This window comes from Crassostrea angulata, chromosome 10 (genome assembly GCF_025612915.1).
Source record: "Crassostrea angulata isolate pt1a10 chromosome 10, ASM2561291v2, whole genome shotgun sequence".
Lineage (NCBI taxonomy): Eukaryota > Metazoa > Mollusca > Bivalvia > Ostreida > Ostreidae > Magallana > Magallana angulata.
Window position 1 is genome coordinate 21,950,185 of NC_069120.1, and position 24,661 is coordinate 21,974,845.

The 24,661-nt window shown below is 35.5% G+C and overlaps 2 protein-coding genes across 3 annotated transcripts in view; one reads left to right on the plus strand and one right to left on the minus strand.

Moving 5' to 3' along the window:
* The first annotated feature begins 38 nt into the window (after positions 1–38).
* Positions 39–24,286, plus strand: LOC128166343 (N(6)-adenine-specific methyltransferase METTL4-like). 2 transcript variants are annotated; one of them, XM_052831446.1, is made up of 9 exons: positions 39–382; positions 1,255–1,612; positions 1,794–1,946; positions 2,076–2,145; positions 3,007–3,181; positions 3,790–4,138; positions 4,569–4,660; positions 5,010–5,068; positions 24,147–24,286. In XM_052831446.1, the coding sequence occupies exons 1-8, from the start codon at positions 164–166 to the stop codon at positions 5,049–5,051; spliced, it is 1,458 nt and encodes a 485-aa protein (XP_052687406.1). In that variant the 5' UTR covers positions 39–163; the 3' UTR covers positions 5,052–5,068; positions 24,147–24,286. The 2 variants fall into 2 exon arrangements, with proteins under 2 accessions (XP_052687406.1, XP_052687405.1); XM_052831445.1 differs by lacking the exons at positions 5,010–5,068; positions 24,147–24,286 and having other exon boundaries at positions 4,569–4,998.
* Positions 6,032–24,661, minus strand: part of LOC128166346 (apolipophorins-like) — a 38,391-nt gene continuing 19,761 nt past the window's right edge. Inside the window, exons 12-37 of the mRNA XM_052831449.1 lie at positions 24,126–24,554; positions 23,662–23,996; positions 23,361–23,543; positions 22,954–23,209; positions 22,557–22,704; positions 21,892–22,158; positions 21,314–21,571; positions 20,718–20,964; positions 19,392–19,617; positions 14,783–18,790; positions 12,359–14,092; positions 11,912–12,244; positions 11,634–11,802; positions 11,295–11,479; positions 10,900–11,183; positions 10,443–10,590; positions 10,148–10,280; positions 9,555–9,811; positions 8,817–9,398; positions 8,295–8,699; positions 8,072–8,192; positions 7,775–7,969; positions 7,326–7,682; positions 6,912–7,207; positions 6,643–6,714; positions 6,032–6,334 (exon numbers count right to left, since the gene is read on the minus strand). Coding sequence (XP_052687409.1) covers positions 6,290–6,334; positions 6,643–6,714; positions 6,912–7,207; positions 7,326–7,682; positions 7,775–7,969; positions 8,072–8,192; positions 8,295–8,699; positions 8,817–9,398; positions 9,555–9,811; positions 10,148–10,280; positions 10,443–10,590; positions 10,900–11,183; positions 11,295–11,479; positions 11,634–11,802; positions 11,912–12,244; positions 12,359–14,092; positions 14,783–18,790; positions 19,392–19,617; positions 20,718–20,964; positions 21,314–21,571; positions 21,892–22,158; positions 22,557–22,704; positions 22,954–23,209; positions 23,361–23,543; positions 23,662–23,996; positions 24,126–24,554 — 11,673 coding nt within the window. The 3' untranslated portion in view covers positions 6,032–6,289. The remainder of the gene's footprint in view (positions 6,335–6,642; positions 6,715–6,911; positions 7,208–7,325; positions 7,683–7,774; positions 7,970–8,071; positions 8,193–8,294; positions 8,700–8,816; positions 9,399–9,554; positions 9,812–10,147; positions 10,281–10,442; positions 10,591–10,899; positions 11,184–11,294; positions 11,480–11,633; positions 11,803–11,911; positions 12,245–12,358; positions 14,093–14,782; positions 18,791–19,391; positions 19,618–20,717; positions 20,965–21,313; positions 21,572–21,891; positions 22,159–22,556; positions 22,705–22,953; positions 23,210–23,360; positions 23,544–23,661; positions 23,997–24,125; positions 24,555–24,661) is intronic.

Below are 24,661 nucleotides of genomic sequence, written 5' to 3' on the forward strand. Positions count from 1 at the left end.
TTGTTGTTCTTAGAGAGTTGTCTTTCTTTGTAGCACTCTTCAGTTGTATTTGTTTACATCAGGACATGTGCAAGTTAACAGGTTTTATGGGCTACATTAATCGGAAAAGTAGAATCGAATTATATACAACTGGGAATTTCAGATATTGCACAAGAATTACAAAATGGCAGTGGTTTTGGAAAATGAACAAGGAGCATTAATAGATCATGCATTAGCACTTAAACGAGTTTACTGCCATGTTAACACTGATGCACTTATTAAGCATCAGTCATATGTGATGAAAACAGACTTGTTTGAAATAAATGAACCTTTCAAGATGGACTCGCAAGTTTTAGCAGAAAAAACTGCTGAAGAAAGAGGAATAGTACAAAGAAAGAGAAAGGTATTTATGTTAATGTAGAATATGTTTAAGACGAAATTGATTTATATATGTTGATTACATATTTTTAAAACTTAACCGAAAACTTTTATTGAAAGTAAGTATTTGGAATTACAAACACATATACATGAGAAATTTCTAGTTAGATGTCAATTTAATCCTTAAATTTAAGCTGATCAGAACACTACCCATTCTATATTTTTATAAACATGTATGCATAGACACTATTTTGCATTGTATAATAACTGGTATAGTCTGTCCAAAGATAGTTATTCAGCACATTTGGCCGATTTTTAATAAAATAACACATACTTTTGAAAGAGGTGCAATTGAAAAAGATGAAAGGGAAAATTTCTGAGATATATCTTCCTTGATGCAAATTTCTTACAATTATTTATAATGGGGAATGTTTATACGTCTTTGTCCATCCGGAAGCCACTCTGAATACCTTGCAAAATTTGCCAACATTATCATCTGGGTCTGCTTCAATAAAAAAAATCCCCATAGACATCACATTTTTTAGCCATGTATATATACATGTATAATTGAAACCTGATAAACTAAAGCCTAAAGGATCTTTTTCATACTTTTGAATGAACATCCTTTGAACTCTAACATATTTATAAATATCGAGTAATTAAGCAAAATGTGAATCAAGGTTATCTTGGGAATGACAATAGCAACTTTTTGATAGAATTTCTTGAATCTGCATGCATGTGCTACTATAAAAGTGTTTGAAAAATTAAACTAAAAGTACACATGACTTGTGGTAAGTCAAGATCAACATGATTTGTAATTACTGCTGGATTAGTGACAATTTAATGATTGCAGTTACCAACTGCAAATTGAGACTGTTTTCATATTTGATTTAACAGAGAAAAAGAAAATCTGAGTTGAACATTGGTGAAGTGGAAGCACAGCAATATCATTCAGGAATCATAAAGAAAGTCACCAATGTCCACAAAGATCTGATTTCAAAAGCAATTAAAGTTGGTTGCATTCAGGATAAAAAGGAATATAATGGATCATCATCATCAATAAAAACTGTAGAAAATAAGAGTGTTTGTGCGGAAGGTTCATCAGCAGGTCAGTTCATCAAGGTAGACAATAATATGCTGGCAAGACAGGCAGCTAACATTAGAGTCGGAGATACATCGCTTACAGATGTCTGTCAAACATTGGCTCCTCCCACCAACTCCAAATCAGCAATCAGATTAGAAATGTCCACACACTGTAAGTCGGCAAAGTCGAATTTCATGTTTTTGTTTTTGATATTCTGTTTTTTAATTATCAGTAATGACATTTGGTGTTTATTCCAAAAATAGAATGAGACTGTTAGAGTTTTTCTTGAAATATACATACATTAAATAATTGATTGTGTTGCTGTACATTCATACCACTCTTTATTTTCCAGTGAGGCTGTCAGAGTGTGTAAATAGGGTCTGTAGCAATGACTGGAGCAGACCAAGACTATGTCAGATAGACTCAGAGACATACATCATTCCCAATAACTCAACCTTCCTTCTCTCAGACTTTAGACATCACAAAAATATGTATCCCAGAACTAGTGAGTAAATGTTATAACAGGTAATCTATAATTGTGGAATAGTCATATTTGAAAAACAAAATCAAAAAACTTTCCTACTACATGTACTAGAAATAAAAAATTACAATGTTGATCGTTTTCTCTATTTAGATATGGAAAAGTATGATTTGATTGTACTAGACCCACCATGGCAGAACAAATCAGTGAAGAGGAAGAAAATGTACTAAGTATTTTTCCTAATACTCGTGTAGTGAAATAAACGGTATCGCACTGTTAGCGTTAAGTTTGCTGCTTGTTTAATGTCTTGTGTACACAGAGAAAAGAAACATACAGGTATGTATATATTCTCTGTATATATTATGGATTTCACTTACAAATTATCTGTAAAATTTATGAAGTGACCTTGTATTAAATCAAGGTGAAAGGTCAAGGTCATTGCAGAACTATGTCTGAATTCTTGACAGGAACCCTGTTTTCTTACCCTTAGCACAATCTGGCTAATACATTACCAAAAGAGTGCCTTTGGATATAAACTATGCCCTGATCTTGAGCAAGATTTTTAGGTCAAGGTCATATGAGATCTCAGAGAGATCCATGTCTGTTCCAGATTTTCTGTTCTCTTGGCCCAATCTGGCTCAGGCTTCATCCAAAAAGAGCTCACAGGTTAAGAACCTGTTGTGATCTTGAACCAAATTTCTAAGGCAATGGTCAAGGTCATAGAAGATCTATGAAATCCATGCTGGACCATATTTTCTCTGACTAATTTAGTTCACACCTCACCCAAAATTTTTTGAAAATGAAGTATTTACAATGACTTTTATTCACTTTTTGATATAAAATCTTCGATCATAGTATATCTACAAAATTCTTAGTCCAGAGTGTTTTTTTCTCTATTTAATCCTTACACTTAGTACTTGCGAGTAAAGATAGTCAAAAGTTACGGTCAACCCACAGTCTTTTAAAATTTTTTTCAATCTATATGTTCATTACTGAAGCAGGGCTCTTTTGGATGGGAACCATCTCAATGATGTTAAATTATAATTATTACAATAACTATTTTAATTGTTTTGACATCATTCAGATATGGGAGTCTGAAGGATGAGGACTTGTTGGACATCAGTATGGAGGATCTGGCTGCCCCAGGGTGTGTGGTAGTTGTATGGGTGACCAATCGCTTGAAACATATCAAGTTTGTCAAAGACACCCTCTTCCCTCGGTGGTCAGTGACCTGTGTGGCTGAGTGGCAGTGGCTCAAGGTCGGTTTGTACTACAAGAGGGTTCTGCTTAAACTGATGGTCAATTTGTCAGAGAAAAAATATCAATTTAACCCATTATTAGATTGACTGATTTAGCGTTTTGTGGTCTTTGATTTTGATATGTACCAGTTTTTAATGGCCAAATTATTTAATTTCAAAATAGAATTTATATGGTCAGAGGAAAAAAACCATACATACATTTGTATTATAAAGTAGAAAGTACATGTACATTTCAGGATCACTGCTCCTCTCATTGAAATTCTCATTACTTTGAAAATAATTGCCAATAATGCATGCACACCAGAGTAGCTTTCTTGATGAAACACTGTATAACTTGTATTAACTTACAAAATTACAATACGTTAATCATAAGAAATACCTGTTTTTTTGGTTGAATTGTTATTCAAGGACCTGGCCATAGTGACTGAAAATTTTTGGTGTAATGCAATAATGTGCAATAATTTAACATTATGTCAACACATATCTGCCCAATACCGGTAAATGTGTGTTAACTTTTTCGGTTGAAAAACTCTGAGTTTATCATATACGGTACATGTAATATGAATCTCAACATGTAAGTGAAACAGTGTATTTTAATTTTTCAATAGATTACCAAGTTTGGTGAAATGACACAAGACATAAACTCAGACCACAAAAAGCCCTATGAAATGATTTTAATTGGACGTTATAATGAATTTAAACCATTTTACAAAGAATGGACAGCCCCCTGCCCTACTAATAAAACAAAACTGGAAAAAGAATGTTTTAAAATCCCTGCTTGTGATGGGAAATCAGGTATAACTGATTTGTGCGGAGAAGGAATTTCAAATGATGAAGATCCATGTGAAGCAATTGGTGCAACGGAAAATAAAAAGAAAGAATTTGGATCCTTCCCAGAGAGTTATGTGATCATCAGTGTGCCGTGTGCCCTGCACTCTAACAAGCCCCCACTCATTGGTAAGTAAAACACTGACCTGTCAAGTGGTAGGAATAGTGATTTTGGCATTATTCAAGACAGCTACAATATTTGATGGAGATGTAGAGTCAATATAAAATTATTTCAGTCAAGACAAACACTGTAAAATAATGCCAGTGTAAAATAACACCAAATACTGTAAACTATCTTTTATTTGCTGTGATCATGATTTGCCAAAACACTTCGTTTAAAAGTTGAAACAAATAAAGGCATTTAAAGAATGGTTTATGGCAAAAAAATATTTGTAACTACAAGGTTCTTGATAAGCCTCACAAATTTTTCTGGCTCTCAAATAAAAGCTCAATTACAGTATATATATATTTATTTTTAAATATTGAATTGATACCTATTTGATATTTGTAATTCTTATAACTGCAGAGTTAAGAGTAACCACTGTTTTGCCTATTTTAGAGTTCCTGAAGAGATATTTGAAAGATGACCCTAGATGCCTGGAGTTGTTTGCAAGGAATTTGTGGCCAAATTGGACAAGCTGGGGAAATGAGGTTTGTACATCATGGCCAGTCAAGCAACTCTTCATCTTTTTTTTAAATAAAGAAGTGGATTGCCTTCACATGCCCATTCTCTTGCACATTGTGGGTTACCCCATGACACCTTTACACTAACGCTGCAACGAATCATCTGCAGCAGGGTCATCCTTTATGATCTTGATGTCCAATCCTTGTATATACTTATTTGCGTAATAAAATATGGGTTAAATTGAATTGAATCCTTTATGTTGCATGTACATACCAAAAAAAAGATAAAACTACATGTAAAGATATGTGCAACGATCAGTATATCATGCATTTTAAAAGAAGATATCATTCTATAACAGTTCTTTATATTTTATAGGTTCTTCTTCATCAACACATAGACTTCTATGAATTAGGATAGGCAAAGAGTGGAAACCGGTAAGTGCAGGATATAACTTCTTTTTTTATAATTTTAAATCTGTCAGCCAAACCAGAAAATTCTGAACTCTTGAAAACTTGATCTCTTGAAGTTTTTTCATAGTTTTGTGGACTCCAGGTTTAATAATATGCCCAAAATGACTAAATTTCACAAGAAATGTAATTGGAATGAGTACACATAATAATTATTATGGTAAGAAATTAAAGTAGTTTCAAAGAAAATATAATTTCTAATTTTTGGGAGTTGATTTTAAATCAACTCTCCTATGCAGTTACTTAGGCAAACCGAAAGTGAAACTGTTTGGACCTAAGCACAAACTAACACCGCTGATAACATTTAGTCCTTGATAATAATGGATATATTCGATGTAATGTATCTAAAACATTGTTTTTCAAGGAAACTTTTTCATAGATACCTTGTAAATAGTCAAATTTTAAATGGTATGAACAATTTGGTTATTTTTTTAGTCGTACATTGTATGTATTCCTACCCCAGAGTTCAATATACTGTAAATCTCCGACAAGCAGAGAGTCTCTCTTGCTTATCGTAGATTAATGGAGACAGCCTAGAGTTCAATATTGCTTAGATCTATACTATTTCTTTGAAATATCTATTACTGATACGTAGTTTGATGGCATTAATTCTTTGAATATTACGCAACATGATTCATATGGCGTTTTCGCGAAATTCTTGTCGGAGAATAATTCATTTATTTTAAAATGTGCATAATTCAAATACATGTAGGAAACTACTTGCCATGAAAAATAATTTATTGTTGATTCTAAAATAAATAATAATCGATAAAATCAACTCCCGTCAGTTCTTCAGTACATTGATTGATAATTAGAATGAAACAACAAGTATTTTTATACACGTATAGCAGTTTCGTATTTCTTATTCATTTTATAAAATGTAATTTGCTTCATTCATAGAGTAAGATTTTGTCAAGCAAAAAAGTAATACATTATTCCAATCTTTATTACATGATAACAATAAATAAAGTCACAGTATGTACAGGATTTTTATTCATACATTTTCTTTTAATTAGTAAGATTAAAAAGGAAACTCAAACAATAGTTTTCAATGAATAAAAATGAGAAGTGATAAAAATGAGTATATTTGTAATGATAACTAATAAGAAATATGGGTTTTTTCTGCATTGATCATTGCACAAATCACAGGGGGGATCATCAGCTATAAAGTTTGTTCAGTTTTCACATTTACGCAGTCAGCACTGCCCAACCTTTCTTTGCATTCAGGAACTCCTGAAATTAAAAAGAATGTTTGTTAAAACAAAGGCAAATAGTTTCAGTCTTATTCTCCATGATTTAAAGTTGATTTATAATAACAAATTTTAGGGTTCATTGCATTATGATCTGCATCTTGATAGATATATGCCCTAGCCAACAGAGCATTCTTTAGTACATAATACCCTGACCTATGGCGTTATTAAGTACTAATGTTTGTATTTAATATTTTCTGACTGGTTGGAGCAGTTGCATCAATGAGATTATGAAAGCAATTTTAGTACATGTATTTGGATGTTGAAATAAATTGATTGCCATCATTCTACCTGAAACTGTTTGTTGATCTCTTGTTCTATGGTCATCGGGTGCCTAAATGTATTCCACCAGAGGCTGATGTACTGCAAAAGATAGATATTTTATGTAATAATTGTTAGTACAGCAAATCTTGTATAAATTAAGATGCTTTTAGAAATGAGTGATTTGCACAAATTTTGCTGAAGGATTTGGATCTTTCTGTCCAACACTAGTTTGAAGGTCATTTTCCCTAAAAGAGAACGAGAGATATATATATTACATTTATGAAATATATACTCACATCTGTCATTTCTGAGTAACAACTTCTACAGACTGACTTAGCAGCCCCAGTCTCATCGGCCTCACAAGTACAGACTTGGCATTGGGAGGGTAAAGAGGATTTAGCGATGCGGTTACTGATGGTGTCAATGGCCATTTTCTGGTGGCGGACTTTCTTTAGGGAAAGTGAGCTGGAATCAAAGATTGAGCCATTGGACAGTAGGGCCAGGTGTGAGCAGGTATCCACTGAATAACCCATGTTCTCACGGCTCTGGTCATTAGAGTTCTGAAGGACATATTTCCTTCTGCTGTCTATTCCTGTAATTAGATAATGTACATTTCAAACTGCCCAATCCCTGATACCATGACAATTTATTTTAAAATCCCAAAAGACCCTCCAACTTTTTCATTAATTAAGAACTGGAAGCATACACACCCAAGATTTTCTGTTTTGGAATTTTGTTTCCAAGCATGAATTCCTGGTCTCTCAGAATGTGGAATTGAATGTTTCTGGCCTGCAGAGTGTGTCTAACTTGTTGGTACTGAATGGTTTTGAGATCAGAGCAACCTCCACATTGCAAAAGAATAATGTTCTTGACAACACCGGCACGGAATGGATAATTGGCAGCCTGGAGGATAGCATCTAATGTGTCTGTCTTGTAGCTAGTAAAGGTGAGACTTTCTACACCCTTGACAAAATTGGTGGCATCATTGAGTAACTGGCCATCCATTGTATGACTGTGTGATCCCTTCTTGTTAAACCCAATCAATCCATATTTGTTGTTTGAAATACCTAAAAATAATGGCAAAGACATAGTCAGTCTATAGTTACAGAATCCATAAAAGCCTTTGAGATTTTTCTTCAGGTATTGAGAGAGAACATACCAGCTTTAGTGAGTTCTTGTTCAACTTCATAGACTAGAGAGCCAAGGTGTTTGGTTGTCTCCTTATTGCATGGTTTCTCCTCCACAATGAAGATTGTGTCTGCTGACGAAATAGGCTGGTAGTCATCACTCCTTGAAGAAATCCTAATGGTCTCACCAGCCTCGAAACTCTCAGCATTGGGGGCAACACACTGAACTGTAACAAAATAGGGAGAAAATGTAACAGAGGTTGTATGGTATAAATCCACACTATTTGCAATGAAGAAAAAATGAGGATGAAAACATGCTAGAAACATACCACATTCTTTAGGAGGAGGCAGATATACACCCTGTTGACGACACTGATGAAGATAGAATCTGGAGGCAGCACACATATCATCTCGGTTCAAGCACATCTCAAAAGCTTTGTCTGGATTAACCTAAATGAAATAAATATCAAATAGTAAATCAATTTTTCTGTAGTTTATTATTCTAGTTCAATACCACTGCACTTTTCATCGGTCATGATCATGAACACTTACCTGTCTGAAGCATGGCCTGAGCACCGAGTCGGTTGACTTGAGGACTTCAGCACATTTGATGTACTTGAAATCACTCTCATCCTGGATGATGTCCACAGCATTGTTTCCATTGGGCCTGCATTTCTTGCTGACTTCCCAACTGTTGTAGAAGCTGTCCTCATTTTTGACAATCTTGTTGTCACCTGTTGTCAGTTCATCGTACTGCTCATTGTTGTAGGTTCCAAGTATACCTGCCAATTTTCCAAAGTACCAGCCACTGACTTCAATTGTGAAAACGTTGCTTGGGAGGTCCCCGGTTATGATCAGACCACGTCCGGTATCTAGTTTGATCCAGTTTCCTACTCTCTCCAGGCTCAGCTTGTGTGACATGTATGGGAATTCATGGGGCTTGCCATCAATCTTTACCTATAAACAAGATGATAATGAATAAATAGAATACACCCTTTTTTTGTTACTCGTGGCTATAAGTAGCTTGATGTATTTTGAATACAGTGTACTCTAAGGACAGAGTAGAGGACTTACAGTGAAATCTGGGAAGATTTCAATGGTTTTTCCTTCTGCAAGAACCAGGAGATTATCCATGATGTTCTCGTTTGGCTTGTAGTTCATGATGACTGTGAAGTTGTTGTCAACCAGGTCACGAGTCAAGACAAAGCTGCAGTCTCCAGAAAAGTCAAACTTCTTTCTGTCAAATGTGATAAAATGCCTGTTACCAGCCACATAGGCATACCCTTTGAATGGTGGAATCCAGTCGATGGGGTGCAGACTTGCCGGTCTGACTCTGTAGTAAATGTCCCATAGGTTGAAGTCTGAGTCAGGGATAACAGTCTGGACTTTGCCTGCGAAGTCTTTCATGACATTCCTGAATTTTGTGACTGGTATCTTTGGTAGACGATCTAGGGTTTCCATTCCAGTGGGCATGTAAATTTCGACTTCAATGTTGCCATTCTCAGGGTCAAAAGCGATGACTCTGGATTTGTCCAATCCCAGAATCTTCATTTCAGCAATGTCCTCAACTATAAATTTCTTGATGTCACTATGCATTTGAGTTGCGATGTCCATGAGTTGCTTCTTGATGGACAGGAACTCAAATCCAGTGGACAGCTATAAATAAAAGAAAACATATTCTTAGTAAAATTGCTAGGTAATAAGAACAGGTATGCTGAAAAATAAACAAAATAATTGTTTTGATAATATATTGCAGTGGGAGTAAGGGATGTAACTGACGTAAAATACATAGTAAGATGATTATCTACTTACCTCTTCATAAATTTCCGTTATGAGTATTTTGAATTTGACAAAGTCTTTGTCCTGATTGAGTTCCTCGTACTTGCTTTGCACAACCGAAGTCACCTTTGTAACTACATCATTGTAGGGCTTCATAGGATCGACATTCTTTACTGCAGATTTAACATTTTTAACAACCATGCTATACTCTGGCATGACTGGAAGTCTCTGAGATATTTGTTGCTGCATTTTTATGATGTCGGGGTGCTGAAGGATCAAGTCCAGTTTTTCTGTAAAAGAGATACAGCTATGAAAATACATTGTATTAGATGTTTTTCTCATGAAAACCAACTTTTATTCATGTGCAAGAAAAGTTTGCAAGGTTCTTGAGATCAGTATTGTCTCCAATATTTCTCGCTGGGAACCAGGACAGAGTCCTTTATTGATTTGTCAAAAAACTAAAAACAAAGACTTGATACTATGAAAATATTGTTGCTTGCTGAAAACCATTTTATCCCAAATTGCAAAATAAAATCATTGCAAATGTAACTTTCTATTCCAAACAAAACTTTGAACAATTTTGTTGATGATCTTGGGTAGAATGTCATGTATAAAACAAACCATACCTGAGGCGATTGCCTTTGTCTTTTGGAGGAGTTCTTTGATCTTCCGCTGAAGCATGCGAATGTTTGCTTTGATGCTAGCTGTCATTGTGTCTACCTCCTTCATCATCATGCTGTGTACCTCTGTCTTGTATTCCTATCCCACAAATAAATGACAAGAAATCATTATATGTAAACCTGGATCAAAATAAATTCAACTCCATTTAACCACTCACCATTGCCTTGTTGCTTGTTTATAATTATAAAGACCCTCATACCCTACCCTAGTTATGTTTGGTTATTTTAGTTCTGTTCTCACCTCAAATTTGGATGAAAGTTCATTGACTATCTTGGTGTATTCCTTTTCAAATGGATAAGTCTTGATATCATTGGATAGTTCAATGGCTTTTGTCTTCAGGTCACTGTATGTTGTCTGCATGGATCTCAGGGCTTTTTCATACTGTACACTAAAATAACAACAATATTAATCTTACCTTTTTATAATATATTTCTTTGATATTAACTTTCTTTGTAAAAAGGCAAAAAATCTTTAACTTGTTTTGAATACCTGGTAGATTATTGTAAATGTGTCATGTTTAGCTTGTACAATATTTGGCAGAAAATGATTTTTCCAATGATTTGAAGTACATGTAGTAGGTTTCTATGTGTTTTTTTTTTAAGCATATGCAAGGAATTTAGTGATGTACTTTCTACCAAAACCCCAAAATAGAATACAAATATAATGTATTGCATTTACAGTACTTCATGGCGCTTACATGAATTCTTGAGTGCAGTTGTTGAAGAACTGGCTCATATCCCCAAGATATAGATCATTGTCTCTCTTCATTTCTGTCAGTTTCTGCTTAAAGATTTTAAGTTCATCTTGGAAGTTATCAATTTCTTTAGCCAGAGCTTCAGCAAAAGGTTGAATCTCATCCATCAACTCCTTGCTAAATTTGGAGTCTTTTCCAGCCAGTTCATCAGCAATTTCAGTTCCCACTTCTAACAATGCAGCATTAGCTTCTGTGGCATCCTTCATCATTCTCTTGGCTGTAAATTCCTGAATGCCAAAGTTAAAACATGTTACATTGTACAATTTAAGCACAAAACTTTCAAAATTATCCAATGTAGAAAAAGACAAGTAATGTTTGTTTAGTGTAAGGTATGTTACCATGGCATCAGCAAACATTTCTGGTCTCCAGTTGATCTTTCCATGTAGGATTCTTGAGTCTTTGAGCTGGATGTTGATAAGTGATTCAGTGACCTGCTCAAAGTTACCAGTTCTGTAGAGCTCAACCTGAAGATCTTTCTTGGTTGGCAACTCTGCTTTCATGTGTAGGGCTGAGTTGGGGTTTTCTAATCAATGAAAACGTAACAGGAAAATATAAAAACATGGAACAGTTATTGTATTAAAGTTATTTAATTTTTCTTTATCATAAAAGTAAATATTTAGAATATGAACTATTTTATTCATATGTTCATTTAAGTGTAGCCATTTTGAATAGTTTACCCGAGTCATATTTGGCTTTGATTTCAACACTTCGTTTGTTCTCATCCACTTTGACTATGAGGTTCTCAGAATGCCTGCCCTCGTCCAAACAGCCTACCGTTACCAGCAGGGGTGATGTAGATTCTACACGGCCAATGATACCCATAGATTTTCCTTTCGGATCATGCATCTAAAACATAAATTTCTTATTAAAACAGAGACAAAAACCGATATGAATTACCTTCCAGGTAAAATGTAATTAGAAACTGGGATGGGTGAACTCATCAGTGAATACTTACATAAAGACCAATCTTTCTCTGCAGTTTCTTGATCTCCATGAAGATATTCAAGTTCTCCGTCTTTCTTTGGTTGGTGAGATATTGAATGTTGGCACCAACTGTATCAATGTCATCAGACTGTCCGAGGTGTCCACTCAGAGTCATATCAAGGTTACTGTATCTCTGAGACATTCCTATAGCCCAGCTGTAGTTAGAGGACTGGGGTCCTGTAGACTTATCATCCAATCGGACTGACATTACTATGTTCCTATTCCTTTTTGGAGAGTAGGAAAACTCCACAGTGCTTTCAAATAATTTTGAAGTTTGCCGAGTGGATGTGCTGATAGAGTATTCCTGTAGAAATAGAAAGAGAAAAAAATGATATTAAAAAGGACAAAAACACACACAAATTAATTAGAAAATGTTTCAGAAGAAAGCCAATGATTTTATCACTTGAAAAAGTTGTACCTTGTTGAAAGTTGGCAGTTTGATGTCAATTTTATGGTCATGGTTGCGTTCGCCAGAGGAGCATGTTAGGCGAATACCAGCTTTTTTGTCTGTATCCATGTCTGCATCCCAATACAAGGTGTTCTCACTCCATACCTTAGGAGCACTGTCGTCATATTCATTGACTAGCTCAATTGATCTTGTTGGAGTTACAACCTTTGTGGAATACTTGTTGTTATCTTGGTGAAGGTCAAATCCTGCTTTTTTGCTGTTGTCCTTGTCCCATGTTACAATGAATTTGGACCTCTTTGTGTTAGAAGTTTTCTGAAGAATTGCATCAATACCAATTGTTCTTGTAGCATGAATAGCTTCCAGTTGTACTTGATTATGAAGGTCTTTGTCATTAACAATGGATGCTTGGCCTTTGACTTGGAAGTTGCTATTGATGTCTGCCTTGTTCCAATTTATGATAGATTCTCCTGTAAAAAGGTTGTTTTCTTTCTTTGAATTGAATGAATATTCCATTTGTCTAGGATGTCTGAAAGTCAGCTTATAATCCAATAGCCAGTCTTCATCAACCAAAATGTCTGCAGCCTCATCTATATCCAAATATGTACCACCATTATACTGGATAAGGACAGTTCTTGAAGATCTCATCAGTTTGTCATTTTTGTTGGAAGTTCCATCGTCCTTATATTTGAAGCTCTTCAGTTTATCAAAAGGTGTTTCTATAGAAAGATGCATTTTAGATTGTGGTTGGTTTTCACCAGGTAAAACTACAGATAAATCAACAATTGTTCTTTTTCTTGGATTCATAATGTTTTCCACTTGCATGATATATTCATCTCCTTCCTTTCGACTTGTGACTCTAAGTTGACAAAGTTTAATAGCTTCAAAATCACTCGTTATTTTGCCGAAAAGATCCAAATCAAAAATGGTCTGGAGTCTGTTTCTGCCTTCCAGAGTGATGGTGGAAATTTTGTCAGAAGAAACTACCAGTTTAGTTGAGTAAGTCTTACTTTTTTCAATGTGAGTGAATGATACTTCTGATGCTGTAAAATTTTCATGTGGAGTTAAAAGTTTCAAGGTAAACTGAATATCAGATGGATTAGGTGACAGGGTCATTTCTCCACTGTATCTTAGCGCAGTTCCAAAGAATGCAGAAGCAGAAGAGGAAATCAGTTGATCAGTTACAGTATTCATGACAGAGATTTGAATGTCTTTATGATGTGTTGATTCCACTGTGACTGAGCAGTCAATGTCAGGTAGATTTAACATGCATCTTGAAGCAGTGGACATGTGATTATAATCATTCCATTTCAAAGCAGCATTTGATGTGCGTGTCCACTTGTCCTCTGCGTTATGAGATATGGAAATGAGTTTTTCACCTAAAAAGGTTATAACAATATCTCCAACCATATCATCAGTGTTAATTCTTGATTTTATTCTGGCATTTTCGGTGCTATCAACAGTCAAGTAGATGTCTGTGAATATCATCGGCGTTCCAACTTGATTTCTAACAACTAGTGTTAAATCTGATGGGAGTTCATCATAGTCCACAAATTCTTTGAGAGGAGAATCCTTGATGGAAACTTCCATATCAATTGATGGTAAATCAACTGAAACCATAGATTTTGCAGAACTCTTCTTACCATTGATATTGGTTGAAATGGTGGTTGTGTATCTGTTGCCCACTTTTTTGTTGTTGAATTCTGCAGACACAGTGTTCATAGAAGTAGTGACAGCCCAATTTATGTTGATAGTTGGAAGATCAATGATATGAGACATAAAGCCTGAGATCTTCTGACTGTCCCCGTATCTAACTTCAAAGTCTGCGGTAGATTTTGATGACTTTTGATTTCTAACAACTAGTGTTAAATCTGATGGGAGTTCATCATAGTCCACAAATTCTTTGAGAGGAGAATCCTTGATGGAAACTTCCATATCAATTGATGGTAAATCAACTGAAACCATAGATTTTGCAGAACTCTTCTTACCATTGATATTGGTTGAAATGGTGGTTGTGTATCTGTTGCCCCATTTTTTGTTGTTGAATTCTGCAGACACAGTGTTCATAGAAGTAGTGACAGCCCAATTTATGTTGATAGTTGGAAGATCAATGATATGAGACATAGAGCCTGAGATCTTCTGACTGTCCCCGTATCTAACTTCAAAGTCTGCGGTAGATTTTGATGACTTTTGATTTCTAACAACTAGTGTTAAATCTGATGGGAGTTCATCATAGTCCACAAATTCTTTGAGAGGAGAATCCTTGATGGAAACTTCCATATCAATTGATGGTAAATCAACTGAAACCATAGATTTTGCAGAACTCTTTTTACCATTGATATTGGTTAAAATGGTGGTTGTGTATCTGTTGCCCCATTTTTTGTTGTTGAATTCTGCAGCCACAGTGTTCATAGAAGTAGTGACAGCCCAATTGATGTTGATAGTTGGAAGATCAATGATATGAGACATAGAGCCTGAGATCTTCTGACTGTCCCCGTATCTAACTTCAAAGTCTGCGGTAGATTTTGATGACTTTGCCTTGACCACAACACTTTCGAGTCCTTTATAAGGGGTGGTCACCTGAATGTTGGCATCCACAACTGGCAATTCTGCCTTGAATGTACCATCAGCTGTTATTTTTTCTCCATTGGGATACACAATTTGAATTGCTCCTTTGTATCCATCTGAGGATCTATCAGTTTTGATGCTGGCAGACGCTGATTCATAGCCACTAAAAGATGTTTGCAAATCAACTTTAATACCAGTTTTTGGAATCTGAACAATGACTTCACTAGTAACAGCTACCGTATGTTTCTTTTCCAGACTTGCTTTGACTCCTGTTTTATATTTTCCTTGGACCAGTTTGTGTGTAGCAGCAATATCCATTTCAGTGTAATTTTTGAAGGATGAATCAATTTTCACTGAGGCAGAAATATAATCTAGTGACTGTGCATTGAATTCAACATCTGTACCTATGCTGTGTGATTGTAACTTTCCAGAAACTTTGGTGGAGAATGCCAGAAGAACTCCTCCTGCATGATCAATATTGAAACTTCCAGTATATCTTTCACCTGCCATAATTAAAGTTTCATCAATGTCTAGTATAAATTCATTGTTGCGAAGCTTGTAGTTTGTGCGGGATCTCCATTCATTGTCGGTTCCCATTGTGAACTCAATATTGGTTGTGAACCCTCTCTTCTTTTGATTCTGGTCCAACTTGAACACAATATCATTGGTGTATGGAGTGAAAAGTGTGGCTGTGGTTGCTACATCACCATTTTTAAAACTGTGGTCATAGCTTGCAGCAATTTTTTTATCTTGGTATTTGATTTCTGCTGTGGATTTGAAATTGCTGAGTGGTCCATCTCTGTTAAAAGTTATCATTGTTTTTTCCCATCCTTGCAGTGGTGTAATCAAAGTGGAAGTGAATGCTGTTAAGTCATCAGAATGACTAAACACTGTGTCAGCCTGGATTAACTTTTGGTTGTAAGTAGTTTCAATATGTGTTTGGAAACTGTCCAATGATCCCTCGTGATTTATGGCTAATTCTATGAATTTGACAGTTGGGAATGTCGTTGCTAAATTAATTTTACCTCCTGTGATTCTCATGGAGTGAGATGTCTCAAGGTTGCTTTCCAGACTGTAGTTGTTGAAAATGCCCCTGATGTTAGTTCTAAGATTTGGGAATGTACCATCATGAGAAAAGCTAGCTTCTGCAATTTTCAAAACTTCAAATGGAGTTTTAATCATGGCTTTTGCCTCAATGGTGCCAATTATGTCAAAATTAGTTTCAATTTCAATTCTTTCCTTGTTAGTGCCATACAGAAATTGTGTCCTCAGATCTTTCCATGTTTTACCTTCATGGCTGAATTGGAAATCTACAGTGTTATAACCTTTAATTGGGCTTTCCATATGGAAGGTTCCAGACACTTTAGGTTCAATGCCAAACGTAGTGTCCAACACAACTTTCTGATCTTCATTGTAAATGATTTCAGCATGATTAACAAATGCATTGCTGTCACCATTTTTTCTGTAACTAATAACTGCTGGCATGTTTCCTGGAGTTTTGACAGTGAATGTTCCTTGTAGAGTTTTAGGTTGAGCAACATAAGAACCAATGACTTCAATTTTCTGGGTAGGTAGATACTCTATCATGAAGCTTGTTTCTTCTGATGTGACCTTATTCTGTCTACGGATTTCAGCCTGCATGTAAGGGTATTGTGGGAATGGTGTGTTCAGCTTGACTGATCCATGGGTGTTAAGATGATCATGGTTCCACTCTGAGGATGCTGTTATTTTCTTTACAAGAGGATTGATTTCAAAATCAAAGTCAGTGGAAAACTTTCTCCAGTTACCATTGAAATTGACCCCTGTTTCAAATCTTTGCATTGTTGGAAAAGGTGAAGTGATGTAGACACGAGCCTTTTTAGTTGTGTGTATGTTGTAGATTCCTCCAATTGTAATTTCTTGCATGGGTGCATATTCAACAGCACCTTTTGCTTCCCAATCCAAACCATTCAATTTATGGCTGGCATCAATGATAATACTGCGGGCTTGTGGGAAAGGAGTAGTTAAGGTCAGTTTGCTTTCTATATTATTTAAAATGTCTGAATGAGTGAAAGACCCAGTGATTTTTTGGTATGGCTTCCATTGAATTTCTAAACTAGACTTGATTGGCATGTTAGCACTTTCTACTGAAGACTTGAGTCTGAAGTCGTCCATGTATTTACTGGTAATTTGAAGGTCCACATTTGTTATACTAGTTTGTCTTCCATAATTTAAATCAATGGTTCCGATATTTTCTTTGTCAGCATTGATTTTAGCCAGCGTTTTGATGAATCCAATCTTGTTCTCATGCTCAAATACGGCATCAACTCTCCTCAGTGATGAAGATGGGACATTCATCTGGAATCTGCTTGTAATTTTATGATTTAGAACAGTTTGGATATCACCTGTCAGTTCGGCTGTAAACTTCTGTTTCTTTCCCCAGTTGATCTCTGCTGTACTTCTGATATCACGGTCAGTGTTTTTGTGGGACCAGATCAGTACCATGGTGTTATAGGGTCCCTTGATATCAAAAGTTCCTCGGCTGTCTAATTGCCATCCTGTTAACGTGTGGTCCATTGTTATTGTGTACAGGTATTTGTCATTATTATGAGTTATAGCAGCTTCGGATCTGAACTTCTCTAAATTTTCTGCATGTGTGATATTAAAGATAACTTTCTCATAGTTTAAGATGCTGGATGAGAACCCAATATTTCTTGTAAACTCTCTTTTTTGAAGTTCATAAGCAATGTTTTCACCATTTGTTTCAATATGAACAAACTGCTTCTGTCCCCAGTCTACTTGTAAGCTTGCACTGTGGGATTTCTGAGAGGAAGAGAGCTTGTTGATCAGAATCACATGTGGGTTTCCAAAGGCTTCAACTGGTGTGGTCATCTTAATATCGAGGTTTAGGTCCTCTATCATGGGTGGATATTTGGAAGTTGCAGTCACTGATACCGTTTGACCCTTTGACCAGGTTACACCAGCTTGTACTTCATATTCATGTTTAGTGTAGCTGTTTCCAACTTTGACATTGATTTCCTCAAAGTTTTGGAAAGATGTCTGAATAGACACAGAAGCCTCTGTTGCCCCTCTATATTTCTTGCGATTGTCCATGAGCTTTACTTCAGCAAATACCCTCTGATTAGGAATCCATGAAACTGATCCAGATGTCTTGTAATAATAACTCTCCTTAATAAGGTTTTCAAGCTCTCCTGCAATTTTTTGACCAGGGTATTCAAGATTTGAGATAACTCTGAAGTCTTTCCAGCTGTTTACTCTTGCAACGCTTTCCAACAAAACTCTTTTGTCTGCATTACGGATCGCATCCCAACTTACATCCACTTTCCCAATGTACTGTCCTTCCTTATCTCCACCTTCTACTTCAACTGCAACCTTGCGTTGAAAGTACTGAACATGGGACATGATCTTACCATACTTTTGTTGTTGGTACTCCCCTGATGCCATAACAGCATACTGATCATTATCATAGACCACTGTCATGTCAAGTTTGGGGCTTGCTAGGCTGATATCAGTGGCAACATTTAGAGAGACTGGCTTCTGATTGTAGATTTTGAGGTTTGATGTAAATTCCACTGATGTATTGGACTTTTGGTTGAACTCTCCAGCCACAATGGACTTTGCCCCTTTCTGGTGTTGAATAACTAACTTTATGTCACCCATACTGTCAGTTTTTCGAGATCCTGTTGCCTCTATTTCAATGTCTCTTCCCGGGTAGGAAAGTGTAGCCTTTCCACTGTATTTGGGGATCTTTTTGGTCTCATCATTGAGTCTTAGGGAGGCGGTTACTTTGTTCTTGTCTTCGTATCGAATAGCGAAGTTAGACTTAACATTTTTTTGTGTGTGTGAATGTGTGCCTGTGATGGAAGCATCCAGATCCTGAAATATGAAAAAGAACCTTGTTTTCCATACCTTATACTAGAAGTTATATACCGGTAAATGCTGAGAGCCTGATATGCCCGCTCAAATGAACATTATAATTTAATTTTATGATATATAATTACTTTGAACAAATATGGATTTTAAATTTATTCTTGATTTTCAATTTTTTTCAGATGCCTTCAATTTAAAGATATTTGTGAACTTTTAATGCTATTTTGTTGCATAAAATTGGGTTATTTTTAAGTAATTTTTTGTTCGATGAAACAGAGTGCATACTTTGCAAATATTATATTTCATCAAAGTTGTGTCAAATATTTATTAAAGAGTTCTAACAGACAGAAAAAACCATGCTTGTTCTAATTAAGCTTTGTTTATCTCAAGACAAACTTAAAGAAATATAAACATTTTTTACTATTTAATGATTCAAAAATAGCATATTTTTATTTTTTGTTTACACTATCAGTAAGTGCAAATAAATGATGGAAATAAGGTATTGTAATATATGATCTCAGTCCTTCTGCACATTGGAATCAATCAGTGCAGAACCACTTATTTTTTATTATTTCTTGAGTTTAGAATAATAGATATGATTACTTACAGCTGGTTGATAACCAATGGAGACATTATAGTTGATGCTGGCACCATTCTTCTTGAAGCTGTATTTTGCGATGCCATTTACGATAGCCCTCTGTTTATTAACTTTGCTGGTGTAAGTTCTTCCATAGTCAAAGGAAGATTTGATCTCCACCACTTGATTAAAACGATGAACAGATTTCAGTTGGAGAAGGTTGTTGTAGGTGGAATAGCGAGATGATTTGAAGTCTCTGAAATAAAAATACTGAACAGTTATAGTTATAATGAATGATACAAAGACAGCAATAATGTCAAGTGATGAAGGACATCGTCTGAGACCCACGGGTGATCGTGTCTTTTACTTATAAGTAAAAGACGTGATCACCCGTGGGTATACGACGATGGATGAAGGAAAGAGAAAAGTAAACTTTGATAACTGCAGCCCAGATTTATAAAAAAAGATGTATGACTACCGTACACTTAAAGTCTTTTGATACAAAGATGGACACTTATCAAATTACCGTAGGTCAAAGAGGTGTATATGAGTGACAAATAAAATTTGAATATACCGGTAAAGTGCCATAATCGTCCAGAAATTGAATTGAAATTACTAGCAAAGAGCTATACATTGTATTACTTATGTTTGAGTTTGACTTGTGACTTCTATTCTATTTCAAGTCTCTGAAATAAAAATAGTGGACAGTTATAGTTATAATGAATGATACAAAGACAGCCATAGTGTCAAATGATGAAGGAAAGAGAAAAGTAAATTTTGATAACTGCAACCCAGATTTATTAAAAACATGTATGACTACATTTAAAGTCTTTTGATACAAAGATAAACACTTGTTAAATTACCAAAGTCAACGAGGTGTATATGAGTGAGAAATAAAATTTGAATATACCGGTAAAGTACCACAATCTTCCAGAAATCGAATTAAAATTATTAGCAAAGAGCTATACATTGTATAACATATGTTTGATTTTGACTTGTGACTTCTAATCTGTTGGCACATATAAATTTTCCTCAAGTACTGTCATATTTATGGATGAGTGAATTAAATTTGGAATTTTAGAAAATTCATTTTTTCAATTTGCAACTCATTAAGGAAAGTATGCTGTTGGAGATTTTTCCTACACCCTTGGAGTTAATTAGAGCTCTAAATTGTTTAATACCTTTTTAATTACATGTATATGGTACTAGAATTTTTTCACACCAGCTATGAAAATGTTGCCCTTATTAACAAACAAATGGATAGACTAATATGTTTTTGGGGATCACCCTTAGGCGGTAATAAATTGTTTTAATGATCTGACATAATTCTCTGAAATACAATGTACCGGTACTTACGATTTTACTTCAATACTTGTAAGTGTCCTTGTGCCTTTGTTAAGGATCTTGCTGCTGTATTTAAATTTATCCTTTGCCCATTTAAAAATGCGGACAAAATTGTAGTCTCCAATCATTTTACACCCAAAACTAATAGGTTTCTTGTCCGTGCTAAGGCGAACTCTTGCCGTGGTTTTCTGTGGTCCTTTGTAGTTTGCTCTTATTTTGTAGAACACCCGCTTTCCTCTTTCAATTTTTTTGACATCCCCTACAAAAAATATACAGTAGTGATATAGTGATTAATTTTAGATAATTTTTAATAGATTTAAGAGCAGCAGAATTCTCTTATCATTATTATCAAATGAATGCATTCTGTATCATTGTATCATTTGTTGTCATTTAAGATTTATTCAACTGAAGTTAAGTATATTAACAAGTTTAAACGTCAACAGAAATTTATCTTACTGTATATATACCAGTATTTTTCACAATATGATAGAAGTGAAAAGTTCTGAAGCTTATATAAGTAGGCATCAGTATCTGCAAATTTCTTACATTGTAAGTTTGTGTGTCTGGGGGGGGGGGAGGGGTTGTTATATTTCCAATTGCCCACTTACCTTTTACACTTATAGGAGTTCTAAACAGCTTATCCTCTGTAATAACTACCCTGATGTTAGATCCTGGTTTTCCAGAAATGGAGCCTTTGACATTGATTAGGTCCTTTGTTGGGGTTTTAATATACAGTTTGGGATAAGCGATCATTTTGTTCTTTGTGTCAGAGAGTTTTGCAAGGATTTCAGCAGAGTACTCCTTCTTTTTCTCATAGGTATACTTCAAGGTGACTCCTTTTGCTTTTGGTGTGTTCTTGATATCAACTACAAAAAAGGCACAATATGAAGAATATCTGATTCCATATAGCAATTTGCACAAAACAAAGCGATTTGAAGATGAAAGTGAAAAATGTTTAGTGTACATTGACTTTGAGTAAAACTGAAAAAGTCATGGTGTGGTCTGTATAAAAGTAATGTACTAAATGAGTCATTAATCAAAAGCATGTTTCAACTAGATTTAGCTGTACCTGCATCCCTTGATTTACTATCTGGTCATCATATTGGTACATGTATTTGTTTCTTTACCGAACTTGCAGTTTTAGTTAAATTAAGTAAATTGGAATGATTTTCATATTGTAGAGTACCATTAATGGTGATCGGATCATCTTGTATTCCCTTCAGTACAACAACTGAGTCCAGAGTTTGTTTTTGGTTGCTGTTCACAACATCCACAGATCCATCCAAGCTAAGAAGGGCTGCATTGGGATAGCTAATGACCACCTTGGGCTTATATTTGGTCTGGGAGCCCTTGGTGTTGATTCCGACAGAAGAGTCGAACCTGTATTCTTGAGTCTCGTCCACAGTAGCAAGACCAGACAGTTTCTTCTCTTTCTGTCCATCAACTAAACTTCCTGTACATGCAGATTTAAACAAAAAAATTCATGAAATAAATATTGAAGAGAAATGGCATTTAAAGATTTCTGTCATATTTAAACACATGGAAGGAAGGCATAATGAATTTTACTTTAACGATGAACAGGTACATTTATATACTTTGTTTGGTTGAACAATTACTAAATTTTAATTGTAAGATAAGCATGTTCCAGTAGTTGGTATGTATATTCATGTACATGTACATTTTTCATGTACATTGTATAGTGACTTTAAACACATTATTGGACCAAGAATGATCGGCCTACCTTTGGATGTAATTTGTACTGGTTTATAGAAAGAAAGAAAGATTGGAAATAGTAAACATAATAGGATTTACTTAGTTAAGGTCTGTTGTGTGGGGTGGTTTCTTTCTTACCTGTAAATCTAGCCTTCTTCCATGGAGAAATCAGGCTTGACTTCAGGATCTTAGTGTCTTTGTTCACTTCCAGTTCAAATCCTGTTGCTCTCTCAGTGCTTGATCCAGAAGTGTCATAGAAGACTTTGAAATGCAGAAGCTTTTTGTTCTGAAAGACATAGATAGTTCATATTAATATGTTCCTTACAAATGTCCTTTTTTAATTAATATATTTAACTTTCTGTTTATTCTTCTTAAAAAACTAAATGAAACCATGTAAAGTCATAATTATGTAAGTCGTTTCATTTTCCATATGTTTGGATTTGAGTTTACTGGGGGGAAAAAGTAGTTGTATGAATTAGGTTTACACATATGAAAGCATACACAGAAATGAGCCTGTGTGTTAAGATGAACCTACATCAATCTGGTTAATCTCTAGTTGGTAGCCTTTGTGACTGTCTCTCTTGTGTAGAAGAACCACACTGTGAGCTGGACCACTCAGTGGGAACCCAAGAGCATTGTCCTTACTGACTGGATACATCATGTCTCCACACAGCTCCAGACCAGTCAGCTGGACAATAGTGTGTCCAGAACAAAACTTCCTGGTGGTAATGTCCTCAGAAGCAGGCACTTGCTTCTTCTCTTGATCCTTGAAAACCAGGAATAATTCTGACCTGAAATCAAAATGGTTATGTTAAGATTAACATTATTTGCTGTATTTTTGCACTTCTTCATGGTGTGAAATATGAAAGTTTGTGCAAGATATAAATGAAAGGGACAAAGTGTTACAAGATATTTTAGTTTGATTTATTGCATAATGCCCACCTGGCTGTAACAATTTCTGACTTTGTCTTTGGTACATCAAAGTTGAAGACATATTCCTGCTTGTTCTTGATTTCTATCTTGGTGCTGACACCAGTGCTGGAGTGGAGGGTGGAGGTCATTTTGATTCCACTTTTGGTAAAGTATGCATCTACACTCATCATTGAGGCAAATTCCACAGCTCCACTGTAAAGGAAAAATCCACATCATGGTTTTGGTAAAATATGTTTTTCAAAATAATAACAGATCAAATGCTGTAACAAGTGCTGTTAACATATTTGTGACCAGTTCATTATCTCTATACCTTGGTTCAATGATTCCATCGATAAGGATTTTCTTGTGTGGCTTGGTGAGGTCAATGGTGGCACGGCCCTTAAGATCCACACTGACTGTTCCATTTACGGTCAGGTTCAGTGGAAGACCAATAATGGTGGGCACAATAAGGCTGCTATCCAAGAACATATTGCTCTTTGTGTATGAAATCTCATTTCCTTTAGCTAGTTCCTGGTACATTTCCAAGAAATTGAAGCTTGATCCTGATGCTTTGGGTGCAGATTGTCCAAGCTGGTTGTAGAGAACTTCATTTCCAAACACTCTGGCATACATGGCTCCCTTCAGCTCCTGTACCTTCTTGTCAAACTAGAAGTAGAATTGATCTAAATTTCAGATTTAGATAGCATTTATTCATTGGTCATAACTTATATATACAGTGTATATTGTAAATGTCAATCATGACAAATAATCACAGTTTGATGTATCCACACTTACATTCCTGTCAACTTTTTCCAGTTTCTTCATTTTGATGTCGCTGCAATCCTTCTCATCTGGATTAATGGTTCCATCCTTGAAGTATCCAGATGGTCCAAAGTAGGATTCCAGAAGATAATCAAGACCTTCTGCACGTCCTCCGATCTCCAACAAATTCACTGAATGTCCGAACAACTCAACAGACAGGTTAGCAGACACTGACCTGGGGACGAAAGATTCCGGGGACCAAATCAGGTTGCTGTCCAGCATTCCACCCATATTTAGTTCCTGTGAGTAGTGAGACCATTCATAGTTTCTGGAGAACTTGCGCTGATCAAGGTCAAATTTCTTGGGAAGGTCATCACTCTCCAGCATGGTTTTGACTGTTTCCTTGTAAGGACTGGAGGATTCCCTCAAGTTCATTAAGTGGGTCCAAACAAAACTGCCAACCTGTAGAAGATACATGTGTATGAATTTTTAAATGTTCTGAATCCCGTTGAAATATCAAATGGTAGTAATTAACTGCAGCTTTGAAAAGTGTTTCAAATCTTTTAAAT